The 16709-nt window shown below is 41.9% G+C and overlaps 1 protein-coding gene across 4 annotated transcripts in view; it reads left to right on the top strand.

The window, feature by feature from the left end:
* Positions 1–16709, top strand: part of PLXNB2 (plexin B2) — a 115002-nt gene that overhangs the window by 15156 nt on the left and 83137 nt on the right. Inside the window, exon 1 of one of the 4 annotated variants that reach the window (XM_061372945.1) lies at positions 4348–4407. The exons of 2 other annotated variants lie outside the window; for them this stretch is intronic. Coding sequence is in view for 1 of the 2 variants with exons in the window: in XM_061372942.1 (XP_061228926.1) it covers positions 11994–12095 (102 nt within the window). In the remaining variant the exon portion in view is untranslated. Of the gene's footprint in view, positions 1–4347; positions 4408–11978; positions 12096–16709 lie in introns of those variants that run through there. One more of the 4 variants, XM_061372942.1, reaches the window with a different exon arrangement.

The following is a 16709-nucleotide window of genomic DNA, read 5'->3' as shown; positions in this document are numbered from 1 at the left end:
CAAAATGATTTGAAGAGTCAGAACTGGACTTCTTTTTGTCCACCTTCTTGTGGCAGCTGTTTGTTCATACTGGGGTGTCGTTAGATAATGTGTAAACTGAACAAGTGTTTGGTGAAAGCTAGTACCAAGGAGCGTTTCAGCAGGGGCGAGGGATGTGGTGGTTGCTTGTCAGTCATGAGCAAGCTGGGTTAGACTGCACACCTTGCACTGAGCTGTTTTCTGTGTTTGAATCCCACTGGGGCCTCTGGGTCTTACCACAGTATAAAAACAGTGGTTGTCTGAAGCTGTGTAGCCCAGAGCCAGAGCAAAGGCCGGAACCTGGCAGAAACCAGGGCTGCAGGACAGGCATGGTGTGCTTGCAGCAGCCTCCATCTTTCCTTTGTCTTGCTTCCTTCCTCTGTCCTCAGCATGAGTAGAAAAATTAAAAATCTTATATATTTATGTTCAGTGTATAAATAAGGAGGAAGGTTGTGAGAAGGGGAAGGGAGGGTTCAACCTTTGGAGGCATGTGGGAGGCTGGAAGCATAGGGTCAGTGAACGGTTTTTCGAACTGCCAGGCATGGGAATGAAAAGTGGCTTGGGGAGGCTATCGGAAACAAGGAAGCATCATTCAAAATGCAGCTCACCTGGAGTTCTGTGTCCAGCTCTGGGGTTCCCAGTGTAGAAGAATATACACCTGTTAGAGCAGGTCCAGAGGAAGGCCACAAAAATGGTCAGAGGACTGTAACACCTCTCCTAAGAACAAGGGCTGAGAGTTGGGGTTGTTCAGCCTGGAAGAGGCTCTGGGGAGACCTTAGTGTGGCTTTTCAGTATACAAAGGGGGATTATTAAAAAGATGGAGAAAGACTTTTGTTAGGGCCTGTAGTGACAGGACAAGGGGCACTGGTTAAAGAGGTTATGTTTAGACTGGACAAATGAAGAAATTCCTTTCCTGTTAGAGTGGTGAGACGTTGGAACAGGTTGCCCGGAAAAGTGGATGCCCTGTCCCTGGAAGTGTGCTAAGTCAGATTGGATGGGGGTTTGAGCAGCTTGGTCTAGTGAATGATACCCTGCTTATGGCAGGGGGCTGGACTAGATTAGGTGATCTTTGAAGGTTCCTTTCAACCCAAATCATTCCACAGTTCTCTAAAGCTGGTGTCCTGTCCAAATAAAGAAAATTAGAAGGGATTTTTAACTCCAGCAGGTTGAATATGGAGGTTTCAATGCAATTAGGCAGGCTGAAAACACTTGAATGACTTACCAGAGTAGCCTAAACTAATACTCAGACCTATGATACTATGACCTCCTTCAGATATGCCTGGAACAAAAAGCTCAGTGTAGGGCCAACTGGTGGCTGAGATTTGAAAGGATGCTCAGAGAGGATGAGGCCCTTACAAATATTTCATTCATTCTTGCTGCATCCTGTTCCCTCTGGAAGAGGTCAGGGATTTTTCGTAATGAAGTCCTTTGGGTGGGTGGGATGGGGGAGTACTGGCACAGGCTCACTTGAGAACCTTAGCAGGAAATGACCATGTGGTAAATCTCATGTTTATACAGAAAAAAAAAGATGAGTTTAAATGCACAAAAAGGAAATGTGTTATTTCTAAGTTCCCTCTCACTATGATTGTGTTATTTGCCATCCTCTTTCTTCTTTCTCTGCCTTCCATAAAAACAAACAAACAAAACAAACAAACAAACAAACAAAAAAAAGCCCCTGGCAAATAAGCCAGGGATAGTGAAAAACAAATCCTTCCATAAGAAATGGGATTTGTCAGTTCCCCAAGATGAAAGGAAAAAAGATGTCGTGAAAGTAGCAGCACAGTCCTGATTCCATATTTACCTATTCTAGGGTAAATAGGGTCCAGTTAAGATGTAGGTGATTAGGTCTAAAAAGGAGTGTGTTAGAAAGCCATTTATTTCCAAACATCTTTTTGAAAGAAGCAGTCTTGGCCAAGACCTCACCACTGTCACCCACTGTGGTTTAAAGTGAGCACCGTACACTTGGATGCTTCATCGCTGGGTGCAGTACAGCGCAAAGCTCTTGAAAGCTTCCAGTCATTAAACTTTGCTAAACAGCATCAAGCTTTTTTCAAAGAATGGTACTTGTGCTTCAGGGAGCTGGCCACCATCCAGCCCTAATAATTACCTTCTGCCTTATCTAAATTGCTCTGTTTATTTAATTGGACAAGGTCATATGTCAAAAGATGGTGGGCAGGGTTGGGGATGGTAGGACAATAGGTACTGTGTCACCCGACTCATTCAGGGCTGGGTGAAGCAAGTCCTATGAGCAGATCGTAGTGATTTTCTGCAAATCACTCTGAAGCTTGCAAAGCACTTCATAAATCAAATAGAAGTTCCAGTAAGTTTAAATGAAGTGTTGTTAATAAAAGTGCTGATCCCTGTCAGGCTACCTAGACAACTGTGGGAGTTGTATATGAGTATTGTTACGGTACTACAGAACACATGAAAGAGAGAGGCCTGGTTTGTGCTCGAAATGAAGAAGTTTCTCCATAAGCATCTACCACAGGTTTATGGCCATCCCGTACTGATGCTGTACTGGAGGGGGTAAGGACCACTGATTCTTCTAGACAAAGGTTGGCTCTTCCTAGTGGATTTTTATTTCCCTGTCACACTGCTGCTTAAAGGCTAACACAAACCTTAATAAAATGTTATATGTGTGTCATCATTACAATACTCAGTGCACTTCCTCAAGCTCTGTTAACTGTGCTTGCTGTGTGGGAAGGACTGGCGATGTAGCTCTTGGCTTGCGATTCTGGTGTTTCATGTCCCTGGTACAGTGAAATCGGCTGTTTAACACAAAGTATGGCAGACTGCTTTGTCAGCAGTTCTTAGACTTCCTAGACTGGGAGGATATGAGAAAGACATTACAAGTTGAGGAACTTTTTCAAATAAGCAAACAGTGGTCCTGCTGAGCAGAGCTATTTTTGAGGGGGGAGATGTTTGTTTAATCACCTAATGGAGCTGGTGCATTTTTTCCAGATGTACTCAGATCAAGCAGTGACCTCTGAAATCAGTGGTGTAGATGTCTTGTGGTGTTGTCTTTTGTGTATGGAGGCAGGAACCCATCCCCTCCCCTGGCTCTTCCTGTGGCAGTGAGCAGGCTTTACATACTGGTGACATGAGCAAGGTGACCTTGCTTTGCTCTTTGAATTATAACCTCCTCAGTTTGAACACTTGCAGGGCTTTAATATTAAAGCACTGCCTCTCTTGCTGAAGGCATGGTGCAGTGGGTGCAAAGACAGTTTAAATCCACTGCCAGAAAGTAAGAGAGACTTCATTAATGTCTGGAGTATTTGAATTCCATCAGGGTTACCCTCTTTAGCATCAGGGATCAATTACTTCAATGCAATAACAAATACACCCAATACAAGCCATTCTTATCCCCATTCCACACTGCAGGCAGTTTCCCTATAGCTGTGTTTTCTGGGTGGCTGTACCAGGGGGGAGAGACCTCCCGGAGTCCAGAGGCTAGCCAGTTTTTCAAGAGAGATGAAAAGTAAATTGCTTCATCTCACCATATTCTTGTGCCACTCTTTTCTGCAAATCTCTGTGCCCTATTAATGCTTTTACTTTTCAAAGGCTCGTCTGAATTCCCAAGTTGGTTTAATGTTACTGATCGATTATATCACTTTAGCTGAATACTCTTATTTGACATAAGCCTAACTATGTCTAAATAAATACTTAGACTAAACAAATCTACATTTTAAGTATTGACTTAAAAGTATTAAAGTGCCTTATTTCATAACCTCATTTAAAAAGCAAATGGGAGAAATAAGTATAGACAAAGCTGAAACCTAAACAAGCGTGCTCATTTAACTGTGTACTTTTGCAACCTGCTAGATATCACACCACAGGAAAAGCAGTGCAAACTGATGAGTGCTGGGGCTAAAAATGTTTTGTCTTTTTTCTCTAGAGGCAGTTTAATGCTTTCACTAACATCAGTGGGTGAGATTGTATGAGAATTTCCTGGCATTTTGGTGACAGGTGGTGCTTTCAGACTTCAAGTTAGCAGCGAGAATAGGCTGACTGGGCATATACTGGGCAATGTGGACTAATCTGCATGACAGTTTCCCTGCTGCACAACCATGGTTCTTTCTAAATGCATGGAAGCAGTAAGTGCTCTTGCTTACCACTTCTTACTGACTGTATATGGTTAGGCCTGAAGCCAACAGTGCATTGTTAAAACGCCTTGTTTTGCCTGCATGGAAATCCTGCCCCCAGTGTTACTGTGAAGCTAACGTGGTGGTGGCGTTGAAGGCCAGAGCGACAGCAGAGTCCTGGCTCCATTTTCCTCTCCATGAGGTAGCAGAGCTGGAGGCAGTAGACTTCAGACCTTCCCTTAGTCACTGTGGGCAGGGACCAGCCAAAGGGCAGTGACTGTCCTTCACAGACACTCCGGTTTGAAAAGTATGTGGAGAAACACATTTCTTTCTGAAATGCCTATGAATTTTCTGCCTGAAGATGTTTACCCAACACTGTATGGAAAGTTTAATACCATGGCTAATTTTAGCAATCTACTGGCTCTGTCTGGGTGTTTATTCTGTATTTTTGTATCTTGCCATGAGATAAGTTCTCATTTTTGTAATGTTTTTCACCCATGTGCCACACATCCTTTGCAAAGGAATAAAAAGACTGTACTTCGATTTTGCAGCCTGAAGACTGAAGCATCTTCATCTTGCTCAGCTTCATGGTGAAGTAGCCTTCTCGCTCGAGACCCTTGTCCAGCACGGTTTGATCTTTTGGCACCAACCCTTTTCTGTGCCATCTTTCTTTGAATCAATATTAGGAATTCACTTGCCAGTCATGTTACCTATATCAAACTGCAGTGTAGTCAGCCTGAATGAACTCCAGCTTTTTACAGATGCTGATACAGACCTAGCCCAGAGTTCAAGATTATGTTTCTTGAATTCTCAGAACAAGCAGTCAGGGATTTCAGAGATACTTGAAGAATGATCTTCATCATCTCAGACAACTTCCTATTTCAGTATTTTAGTAATTAATTTTTGGATATCTGTCAGTTAAAATTCATGCTCGTTTTTCTCCCATCAAACAAATAGAAAATAACAAGTTTGAGCATCCTACTGGCTTTCTGTTATATCACTGTTTAAGTCCTATAGAAAGCTAGTGAAAGAAATCTGTGCTCAGATACACATTTGGAGCTCCTGCTGTTTTCTGTGGGAGATGGTGTATAGTTATTTGATGGTAGATTGTATTAACAAATTTTTGCATTTGCAAAGCATCATAGTGTATAGAAGTCATTTATATCTCAGAACGAAGCTTCCTCTGATGTGACTCCACAGACTCTGTACACCTGCAGCAAAAAGCTATTGGAAATCTGTCTCTTGTTGAGGATTCAGTCATAATGCGATTTCCAGATGTTGAAATGGGATTTCTGGTCTCTGGGACTGATTTCCAGCTTTGTTTTGGAAGGGCGAACTCTTCCACAGAGGAATTTCCAATGCTTCAAAACCTTCCTGTGCCCAGCAGGTTCTAGCCTTGCATGTTTAACAAACCTCCATGGTTATACTACTGTAATAAGTTCGATGGTAGGCATATTTAAAGCTTGGAGATACAACATTCTGATGGCAGTCATAAATGCACAATATATTACCATCTGAATGTCTTTAGAAATTCACATTGGAAAGATGAGGCCAAGGGGTAGGAATTGTTAGTCTTGTGCTAGTATTCTGTCATGGCTACAGATTGCTGGTATATCACATCCAGGGTATGAAGCATGAATGGGCAAATATCTCTCTACTATGATGTGTCTGATAAGACTTTGCAAGTATTATACATTTCCACTAATTGGGTGCTATTACTACCTAATGCATAGGTCATTGCTTCTAGTTAATTAAGAGCCAAGAAGGTACTTAGTACTTTACAAGATGCAGATGAAGATAGATGTCTGCTTGGGAAATGAAAATGTACCAGTTTGAGGGCTTTATATAAAACCGGATCAACTTTACAAATCTAGTATCTAGACAGATCCTAATAAACCTGATGAAAATTAGTGAAATTAGTTCAGCTCAAAGCTAATAAAATGTGATAGAAATGTTCAAAGTTGTCTGCAAAAAATGCTTTCAGGCAGAAGGATTAGCATGAAATATATTTTTACAAGGATTAGGGTGAATATTTTACAGGGTAAACTAGCCCATAAAAATGTTCCTTTTTACTTGAGTCTATAGAAGGACTTCTCTCATGAAATACGCAGCCTGAACAAAAACTTGCAGTCTTTGGCTGTTGCAGTAGTAGTTTTTTCTTTCCTTTATGTATCACATGTAGAATCAGAAGTGCTCCTGAAACAACTAAGCTGTGCGTTCTGGTTACTTGGAAGTAAGGCTGTCCAAATGAAGGCTTCAGAATATGCATATATAAAATACTGTACTTCTGAGTATCCTTCAGTTGTTTGCAGGGGAATGCAGATTCTGTTTTCAATGATGTCATGCTTTGTGGCATATTTCCTATTATCCATACACATCAGCACTATAAACTTTATGTCTTAATGTACCCCTGTAAATTTTCAGCTTATTTGCTTTCAAACAGTTAAAAGTGCTTATGCATGGTGATTGTGTTTGAAGACTTTCCTAGATATATATTCTCCTGTAGAAAGTGTTCAGGTTTGAATTTAGAGTTTATCTAGTGGATAGAATTTCTAAATACATTGAGTGACTTCTGTAAATTCAAATTTGAAATATATATACCCCAATACTCCGCATACAAAGCAAGCATTGTAAAATGTACTTGGATTAGACTTTTTAACCACATCAGTGGGTGCCATAAAAAAAAAAATTTAGCTTAAGAGCTCAGAAGATGCGTGAAGAAGGCTGCCCACAGAAGCCTTTGGAGGCTGCCTGAATAATTAGGACTGTGGGATGAAACTGGTCATGCAAGGAGGAGGATTTACACTGCTCTCTATTCACCTCGTATAATATAGCTGGCCCTTATTGGCTCTACTAACTCGAGTGTCCAAATGCTCTTACCAGTGAGAAAAGTGTTCCCAACAGATGCCAAGCAGCCTTGCAGCGGCCTCTCTGCCCTACTACAAACACACGGAAGAAACTCATCTTGTTACAACCAGAATTGTACTGTGCTCTGCAGCAGCAGAGGCTGCAACACTGGGGAGCAGGTGCTCTGTCTTGTCACTAGGACCACTCCGGGAATTTTATGTCGGGTCTGTGGGAAGCCAGTAGAGTTGGTGGAGACGTCTTTTAGATTTGTTGACATTGACTGTTGCACAGGGCATACTTTCGTGTTTATTCAAACATCAAAACAAAATGGGGCCAGGAAATGGGGTTGCCATGAGCAGGACTGTGTGTGAAGCAAACATTGTGCCCAACTTGTCCTGCAGCCTCTCTGGTAAGAAAGTAGTAAGAGTCTGCATGACTTTACTCGGGGGTTTGCTTCTTTTGTAGTGTGCTTTTTCATAGAGATGCCTTGGCAGCACTTATTTAAGCAACAGGTTAAAGACACACTGTGCTGCCAGAAGCATGACAAATGCCACTCCTTTATTTGAGCATGGTTAACCCAGCTCATCAATCAAGGATAGAGAGGGTTTAGAGTTACCAACTCTTAGGAAGAGTCAACTTTTAATGTTAGGAGACTGAAACCAGATGCTCTATTTACAGTGCAAACAGTTGTGCGTGTGTGTATGTCTTCTTTTTTTTGTCTTTAAAGATATATTTCTGAGTCCTGCAGTTGTTTTAGGTTAAAATACTCTTTGAGAATAGTTTGATTGCAAAATCAGCAGCCAGATAAATAAATAGCCCAAAATGTGGGTTGTTACTGATAGGAGTGGAAGGGCAAGTCTGCTTGTCTGTAGCTATTTCCTTCCATGTATCTCAAATTGCATAGTCTGATCTTTAGGAGCACAACTTGTGGCTCTTGAAAGCCTTTGAGGAGACAGGAGAAAATTGTAAATCTTGGACCAGTAATTATAGGGACAAATTCTGGGACTTAGGCCTGTAGTTTTCTTCAGGGCAGAGAGGAAGAGATCATGTATGTATGTGCACTTACTGGACAGCAGCATTTCCAAGTAAAAATTGCACCCAGCATAGGGGAGCCTTATCCAGTACTTACAGGGTACTTACAAGAAAGATGGAGAGACACTTTTCAGCAGGGCTTGTAGTGACAGGACAAGGAGCAAAGGTTTTAGAGGTTAGGCTTAGATTGGATATAGGAAATAAGTTCTTCCCTGTGAGGGTGCTGAGGCATTGGAACAGGTTTCCCAGAGAAGCCGTGGCGGCCCCATCCCTGGCAGTGTTCAAGGCCAGGCTGGATGGGGCTTTGAGCAACCCAGTATAGAGGAAGGTGGCAGGGGAGTTGGAACTGGGTGATCTTTAAGGTCCCTTCCAGCCCAAACCATTCTAAGTGTCTCTGCAAGTTTATGCATCACCTAAATCCTGTCAGAGCTCTCAACACAGGCCATGAAGAGCTCCTGGTCTGGTTGACAGGTTCAGTTGGAGTAGGTCCTGAGCCCACCTATGCATTGGCTGGTTTTACTCACATCTGTCTTGTGTGCGTTACAGCTGTTCTGTGGAGGTGGTAGCATTTTGTTCAGCATGGCTGAGGACCTGTAATTGTAAAGGAAGGACTCTGTTTTGGAGGGACTGGTGTGAAATAGCCAGTAAAATATTTCCATCACACATGCTCCTTTTTTTGAAATAAAGTGCTCCTGGAGATTAAATAGAGTTGGGCAGTTTTGAAGCTAGGAAAACACATTTTATGACTGTGTTATGCATCCATAAAAAGGGGATTTTATAATGCTTTTGCTGACAGACCCTTAAATAGACAGGCACAGGTAGGTGCTGCTGACAGGTTTGTGCAAATTACTGGTTAACTGATTATATAAATTTATTGTGGAATACAATGAATAGAAACACAGGAGTGAGCACAGTGTCTGTCTGGGCAGATTGGATCAGTGCTAGCTGGTACTGCTGTTAGAGCCAGGGACACTCCATTCATTTAGATGAGCCTTATGTATTTATTTGAAAGAATGAAAAACAAAAACCCCAACCAAACAGGAAAAGGTAAACACAAGTCAAAATGCTGCAATTCTGCTTTGTCTCTTCTCGCCTGCGGCAGCCAAAAGCCATAATGGGTAAATGAATAAGTGCAATCAAATGTGACTTGGTAACACACAGCCTGTTCTATATTTATTTGCATCTCTGGTGCTTAACCCTTTGCACTACCTATGGTATTTATTTTAGCAGGTTCAGTTTCCTGCAAGACCTCTTTCCTGCTCATTCTGTTTCACTCATCTCCCCATTACCTTAAAAAACACTCCAAATATTTACCACATGCCCTTTCTTGCTCCACTTCTCTTCTGCTTCTCCAGGCTGTATCTGCCCTGTTGCCATGTGTCTCTCCATCTTCTTCCCACTCCCTTCTCAGCTGCAGGTGTTATCTGTCTGTGAACAGAAACAGCCACCCCAGTTGGTTGTTTCTTCTGTGCTGCTTCACCTGTACCATGTACTGCTTTCTCTTCTTGGCTTTCTGTGGCAGGACACCAGTTCACCCAGTACCATCTCTTCTGTACATACCTTCTCTCCTCCTCCCCAGGCTGGAGTGAACACTGAGCATTTCAAATCAGCAGATGCCATGAAGTTAGATATGTCTTGCTGTATTTTTCTTTTCTCTGAAAAAGCAAGAGGAAACAAAAAGAGAGGAAAAAGCAGTCAAGTAACAAAAGGTGTTTCTAGATAAGGTTTGAAGAGAGGTAGGAAGCCAATGAGGCAGTATGTCTGAGCTCCCCACAGAGGTCTGAAAAATCACCTGAGGTTCTTGCTCTCTTTTTTTTTCCCCTTTTCCATTCTATATTCTGCTTTGTCATCAGAGACTCTCCATGAGAGTATTCAAGCTGTAGTAGGAGCAGCCTCAGGAGAAGAAACTTGGAGGCTGTGCTTGAGAAAAAAAGAAAAGAGGAAGGTGGGGGGAAGAGGAGCTGTAAGAAGATGTGAAAAGATGTGTAAGGGAGAAAAAATAAAAGGGCTTTTTAAAACTCATGAACATTAATTTGAAGGGCAGAGAGAAAAAAAACCCACACACACTTGAATCTCAGAGCAATCAAAATGAGCACCACCACCATGGATGTTCAAATGGTCCAAACTAACGGTTAAAGAATTTCAAGAAAGATGAACCAGACAAACCCCTGCAATTTACCTCCAGCAGCAGAAGCCAGGAAAATTCTCCATTCCTCAGCTATGTGTTTCTTGGCTCCCAACATTCAATAAGTTTTCCATTTCAAGAATTTTCCCCATCCTCTTCTGCCTTTCTCTCTTTGTGGCTTGCATTATCAGCTGCCTAAGCGCAAAACATATCATAGTATTCCATTTAGTGTGATTGACAGCTTCTGGTTTTCATAGCGCTTCTGTCTCACTTCTCAGAAGTTCTGGATAGATCACTGGCACAGCCAGATACCTACATTAAAATGAAGAACGCAGGAATCCATTAAGCCCAAATGGGAAAACAAAATCAGGAGAAATGGAAGAATAAGAAGAAAGAGTGATGATGAGGTAGGGAATCACAGAGCAAACACTACCAAGGGAGAGGGAGACTTAGAGAGAAAGGATGTTGTTGTCAGAGCTTTCTGAATACTTGCCATATTTGCATTTCATTATGTCTCAAAATCGATTTATCCCACTGGTTTATGGCATAGATTTCATACAGTGTTATCATTGCAACTTATACATGATTCTTCTATTAAGCTCTATATAATATTATAATGTAACAGGAGGAAACAAATTCTGGCTCTGCCTCATGCCCAAGTGCTGCTTGGCTTTCAAGGTCTGTGTGCTGTCCTGTACAGCTGTATCACAGCAAGAAAATCCCCAGCTGTTTCCAGCCCTCCTCTCACAGCGCTCAGCTCAGCAAGGGGTACGTGAAGGTTGGAGCTGCCGCTGGAGTGGGCTGGGTCTGCTGCAAAAGGCTGCGGCTGTGTTGGACATCCGGAGCGTGATTTGGTGCTTCTGTTCTGAGGGTGGGATGGATCGCCTGCCTGTGACCTCTGGAGTCCCACTTGTGCAATTGGTAGGGAAAGTAAAGCTTCACACATGCTCGAAATGTCCTTTTGATTTGATTATTTTTTGTGTTTTTGATTAATAGTTAATTACAGGGAGAACTGATTCTGGCAAGGAAAGAGCCAGAATAGTTTGTGTTTGTTTCCACATGGTTATGCTCAGATTCCCCCACACTGGAAAAAAATTCCGCCTCCTTTCTTGTTTCTTCCAGGGGAAGTCCAAAACCAGTCCTTGAAGATGACCTTAGCACTGAAAACAAGCAATTCATTGTTGTAGCAAGGAGCTGGTGACACAGAGTCCTTTTACTATCAGTATAAATGCATTTTTTTCCTTGTGCTGCAATGCACTTATTAGTGCAGGGAAAGCCAGTGAATTAAAGCTATCCTAACTCCCTGGGTTTTCCTCCTCATGCTCCAGAATCATTCTCATTTTCTGCAGGTCCCCCAGCTAAAAGAAAACAAAACAGTTTTCCTGAGTTGGAAAGGGGTAGAATAACCCAGGGCTTGCATGGGGCACCCCTGCTATCTGCTGTGACTGCCTTGCACGGCGGTTGCTGCAGGGAGCCATCCCCCCTCAAAGCTTGGGCAGCTGAGACCTTACAGTAGGTGTTTAGATTTTGATTTTTAGATTTGGTCATTTGCAGGGTCAGGTAGCATAAAAGTGTCTGTAAAAGACTTTGGAAGTGTCTGGAGGGGCCTGTGGTCCTGTGCCAACAGCAGACTGATGCAGCTGGAAGTTGATCCATAGGGCATCACTGAGCTTAGTGCTCAGTGAGCTTGGAAAAAAAATAAAACCCCAGGTTTTTGTTAGTTAGGAAACTGTATGGTTTAACAAAACCACGAAGTGGGTCAAAGAGGAGATTCTGTGGGTTCAGATTCCTGCAGAGTCAGCTGCTTGCTGTCAAACACGTTACTCAGCTGCTTTTTCTTGCAGATCAACTACATCTTTGTGACACTGAGAAAACAAGGCCTCATTAAAATGGGTGCTTCATTTCTACTGAGGGAATGCAGAAAAGATGAAGGGATGAATGTAGAAGTCCAAACCAAACAGGAGGTGTGGTCCAGGAAGGCAGGAATGCAGGTCTGCTTCTGTGGCATTTCTCTTTTCTGTGTGCTCCTCTCTGCATCAGTGGGGCTAATGCAACCCTCTTGTTTGAGATGATAATATCAACGCTTGTCTTCATAACAAAAAATACAGTGATAAAAATAAGGATTTGAAGAGACCTTTCTGGCATAAGCAGCTATGTCTCGGAGTGGTTTATACTCTGTAACTGCTGATAGCTAACGCTGTGGAATGAGATCTTTCCACAGCAGCTATTTTTATTGATGTTTTTAAGCTACTTGGCACTGTGAATCCTTGCAGGTACTTTTGCTTCAGAAAATTTTGCCTTGATTCCTAAGAGCAGCAAAACCTCACCCTTGGACTAAGGCAGAACCCATGGTGTAAAAGATTTTCAAAATCAAAATGCTGCCAGGTCTGGCTGCAGTAAACCAGGGAATTCATTACAGTTCAGCTTGTCTAGCATGGCTCTGCTTCTAAGTGCGTATAAATCTGCAAAGTACCTTTCTGTTTACCTGCTGATGTTGCACAGACAGCGCTTTATTGGAAATCCTTGAATGTGATCACAAAATATGTAAGTATGCATTTTCTGAGTCTCATTACCTGTTGTTAATGCTCTTTTGAGTGACTCCTGGTTGAAAAATTAAGACTCATGTTGCTCCCTCTTCTTCTGAATTTGGATCTGGATCAGAATATTAAATACATTGGAGTTCAGATGTGCACAGATGAAAGGTTTTGATTCAGCCTACCAATAGTGTTATTAATTTAGCTTGAAGCTAATGACACAATTATTAATGCAAACTCTGAATTTGCTAACTGTTTGCCTCACTTGAACTTTTGACTCAACCCTGGCCATTTTGTACCAAGTTCATGAGAGTCCTTGGTGTGGAGGTGCTGGTAGATACAGGTCGTGCCAGGAAAAGCAGCTTAGCTCCTCAGCTGTTAATTCAGTTGCAGTGCCTGGAGAAACCTTTTCCATGCTGGGACAGGAAAACTTTTGGGTGGCTGGCCCATTTTTTGGTGGCAGTACTGTTTCAATGTAGTTGCCAGAGATATTATAGCTGGATGAGATCCCCTGTTTAATCCCTTCCTTACCCACTTGGTAACTGTGGGATGAGCAAGGTTTGGTGATCTTTGGTAAATGATTGGTGACATGGATTCTTAAAACCCAGCATCTGCCTTTGTGGGAAGCTTGATGGGGATGACCTTGTAAGTAAAGGTCAAGAAAAGTCCTTAAAAGTCTCTTTGGGTGGCCTTGCTCTTGCAACACTGCCTCATCCTTTTAAATGTGCCCCTTTGCCCTTGGGCTCCCAGCTAGCCTGGTGGTGGGAAGCCTCAGTGTCTACTTGAGTTAATGGGCTCACTCAGGGAGTGAGTTATCTGAGCTCTTTTTGCTGCTGATACCTCAGATCTTCTGAAAGATGAGAGTCTCCAAAGTGATGTAAGAATCTTGTTGCCCATGCTTCTTTCCCAGGGGAACAGTCCAGTGCATGCTTTTGTCTCCCAGCTACCATTGGCCTCTGCTGATGTTGCAGGCGTGAGGGATAGATTTACTCCTCTTTGGAGCAGCTTATTCTTAGCAAATGAAACCATGGTATAGGTGTATTGCATTTGTGTAGCTGCTGGGGGAAGGGACAAAGTAGAGAAAATAGGGAGTACAGTTGAGCTCAGAAAGAAGGGAGGGATGAAGGAAAGGCGTTATAAGATTCAGGTTTTATTTCTCATTACCCTACTCTGATTTGGTTGGTAATAAACTAATTTCCCATGTTGAGCCTGTTTTGCCCATGACAGTAAAGGGTGAGTGATCTCTCCCTGTCCTTATCTCAACCCACGAGCTTTTCTTTGTGTTTTTCTCCCCCTGTCTAGTTGAGGAAGACAGTGATAGGGCAGCTTTGGAGGGCACCTGACATCCAGCCAGAATCAACCCACCATAGCTGGCTCTTTCTGGATGGAACCATGGTATAGGAAACCCTGGTTTTCAGTAACCTGAATTTGTGGTTTCATGTGTCTTCTATTTGTTTTACTGAGGGACTGCAGAGAAAACACTTGCAGAATGCCCAGGGACTCAGGGAGTAGCAGTCATTATTTCCTTAATTTGCAACCAGTTCTTGTAAAAGAATATCCATATCAATATAAATATTACACATATTAAAAAATAAACTTTATATTATTGACAATTAATTAAAAAATAAGAAAAACAATTGAGAATATGCCTTGTGAAAGCAAGCAAAATTTTTGTCTTCCAGATCTGGAGTAGAATCAGTATTTACCCTTTTTTTTTTGCCACTTTTCCAACAGTTTCACCAGATGGAATGGTTTGTCCCATACAAAGATGTGCTATATCTTAGCAAATGGTGTTTCTAGGAGCAGCAAAAGGGAAGGAAAATTACTTCTTTTCTGATAGAGCAGTGCAGGCTATCACAGCTTCCAGAGGAGTGGGTATTGTTTTTTCAGTCTCCACAAAGTGACCTCCCACAGATCCCACCTGCCAACAGCAAACCATCACAGCTAAAGGGATGAACACCCATCATAGTGATCGCTGTTCTTGGTGGCTCTACTAAACCAATTTTGGACGTATGGCATAGTCTGCAGAGAGTTGCTCTCTCTCCAAAGCCTTTCCAGCATGTAGCCATGCTCTTAGGAAACTAGTCTGAATCCTGCAGAGTGTTTTTCCAAGTGATCTCTTTCTTGAACCAGCAAGCTAAATTGTTCATTGGTTTTAAGGAAATAGTAATAAGAGCTGTAGCTGGGGAGGAAAGGGCTCATGTTTACCTACAGTTCTCACAGAAGTAGAAGATTGGAAATCCAAAAGGTTTCTGTTCTGAATTCCTTTGAGCTTAAAAATGAAAGCTGAATTATTTCTGACTTGTGGGAAACCTATCAGAAGCTATCAGTAACAGCAAAAACCTATCAGTAACAGCAAAATTACTTAAAATGAGGTAGAAAATACTTTCATTCCTCTTTCCCCAAATATCTGTGCCATTTGGGTGCATTCTTTGGATTTTTATCTTTCCTAAGTTGAAGGGTTTCAGTCTTCTTACCTTTTTTCTTTTCAGTTTAAAGGTCTTTTGTATCTTTTGGCATCTCCCTGATGAAGGGAAAGTTTTCAGGGAGAACCACAGTTCTCTGCATCACTTACTGTTAAAGTGTATCAGTATCTGCTTCTCTTGGCAGAAGTGTTGTCTCTAGATCCAGAACTTCAAGTAACAAAACTTTGTCTGGATCAAATGAGGTAACAGTTTAACTCAGTATATATATATATACATGGTTTGTGAAGAACAGCTCTGCAAAAACACAACTGGAGCTAAACTGGTCAGATTATTCCTTCACTGAAGACTTTCTTGTCCATCATTTTTGGGAATAACACTTGTTTTAAATCGCAGCTATTCCAACACACACGTCTGTATAAGTTTTTTATGCTTTAGGACTGTGTTTATTGTTACTGCCTTCCTTCTAGGATACTCTTCAAAATCACATCCAGTTGTGTGTAAGGTATATCATAGAAGTACAGAATCCTTTCGATTGGAAAAGACCTTTAAGATGATTGAGTCCAACTGTTAACCCAAGGCTACCAAGTCCACCACTAAACCATGTCTCTAAGTGCACATCTACACATCTTTTAGATACCTTCAGGGATGGTGATTCCACCACTTCCCTGGGCAGCCTGTTCCAATGCTTGAAAACCCTTTTGGTGAAGAAATGTCCTAATAGCCAGTCTAAAGCTCTGCTTGTGCATCTTGAGGCCATTTCCTCTTGTCCTGTCACTTGTTACTTGAGAAAGGAGATATGAATCAGAAGAAATCAGAAGAGGAGTATGTTTTAAGATGGTGGAAGGAATCAAGAAGGCATTGATGAAAAAGGCAGGAATCAAAAAAGAAAATGACTTTGCAATTCAGGTAATCTTGATGTGATTCTAATTATATCAGAGAAGCAAGAGGCAAGATGAAGACAAGAGTTTGAGAGACAGAAAACAAATTGTGTCTTCTTTTGTCCTGAATCTGAGAGAAGGCTTAAAACTAAACTTAAAACTGAGGTCAGAGGGTGTATGTCAGTTCTCAGGACCAGGGCATGACTCTGAGTAAGCCACACAGACCCACGTGTATTTTAAAGTGTGTGATTAAGTCATTGGAAATCCATGAGTTGAACATCTTGGATTTCATGCTCTAGCCTGGGCTTCTTTCTCATTTTCACTTTTGTTTTCAGGACTTGCACATTTAAAACACAAGTTTTTCCCTTGATACATTTCTATAACACCTAACTTAGTAGCGCATCTGTGTTAACAGCAGTCCTGTTATTCCTACCACATCAGCTGATCATTGCAGGATTCCTCCAGCTGCTACTTTCCAGTTAAGATCAGATGAGAATGACAGGTGGTTGTAGTGCACCTCATTCCATTTTGTTTGCTTTTGCTTTCCTTAAGCCTAGTGTCTAAGAAGTGCATGGGAATTTGGTTCTGGATCTTTTCCATAGCATATTTAAATTTTGTTTACTGTTTGCTTTGGAAGGGGGGTGGGTGATGAAACTAATATGTTATATGGAGAATGAAGAATTTGTAACCTTGCGTGGAGGTCTGAGATAATCTGATGGTGTTTGGCAGGTTACTGTGGTGGCAGGGAGTTAATGCCAACAAAAAAG

The sequence above is a fragment of the Neopsephotus bourkii genome, unplaced genomic scaffold (genome assembly GCF_033783945.1).
Source record: "Neopsephotus bourkii isolate Nb327-2 ecotype Australia unplaced genomic scaffold, CSIRO-AGI_Nbou_v1 NB_1624, whole genome shotgun sequence".
In the NCBI taxonomy this organism is placed as follows: Eukaryota; Metazoa; Chordata; class Aves; order Psittaciformes; family Psittacidae; genus Neopsephotus; species Neopsephotus bourkii.
Note: the sequence above shows the minus strand (reverse complement) of the source record. Positions and strands in the feature narration are given on the sequence as shown.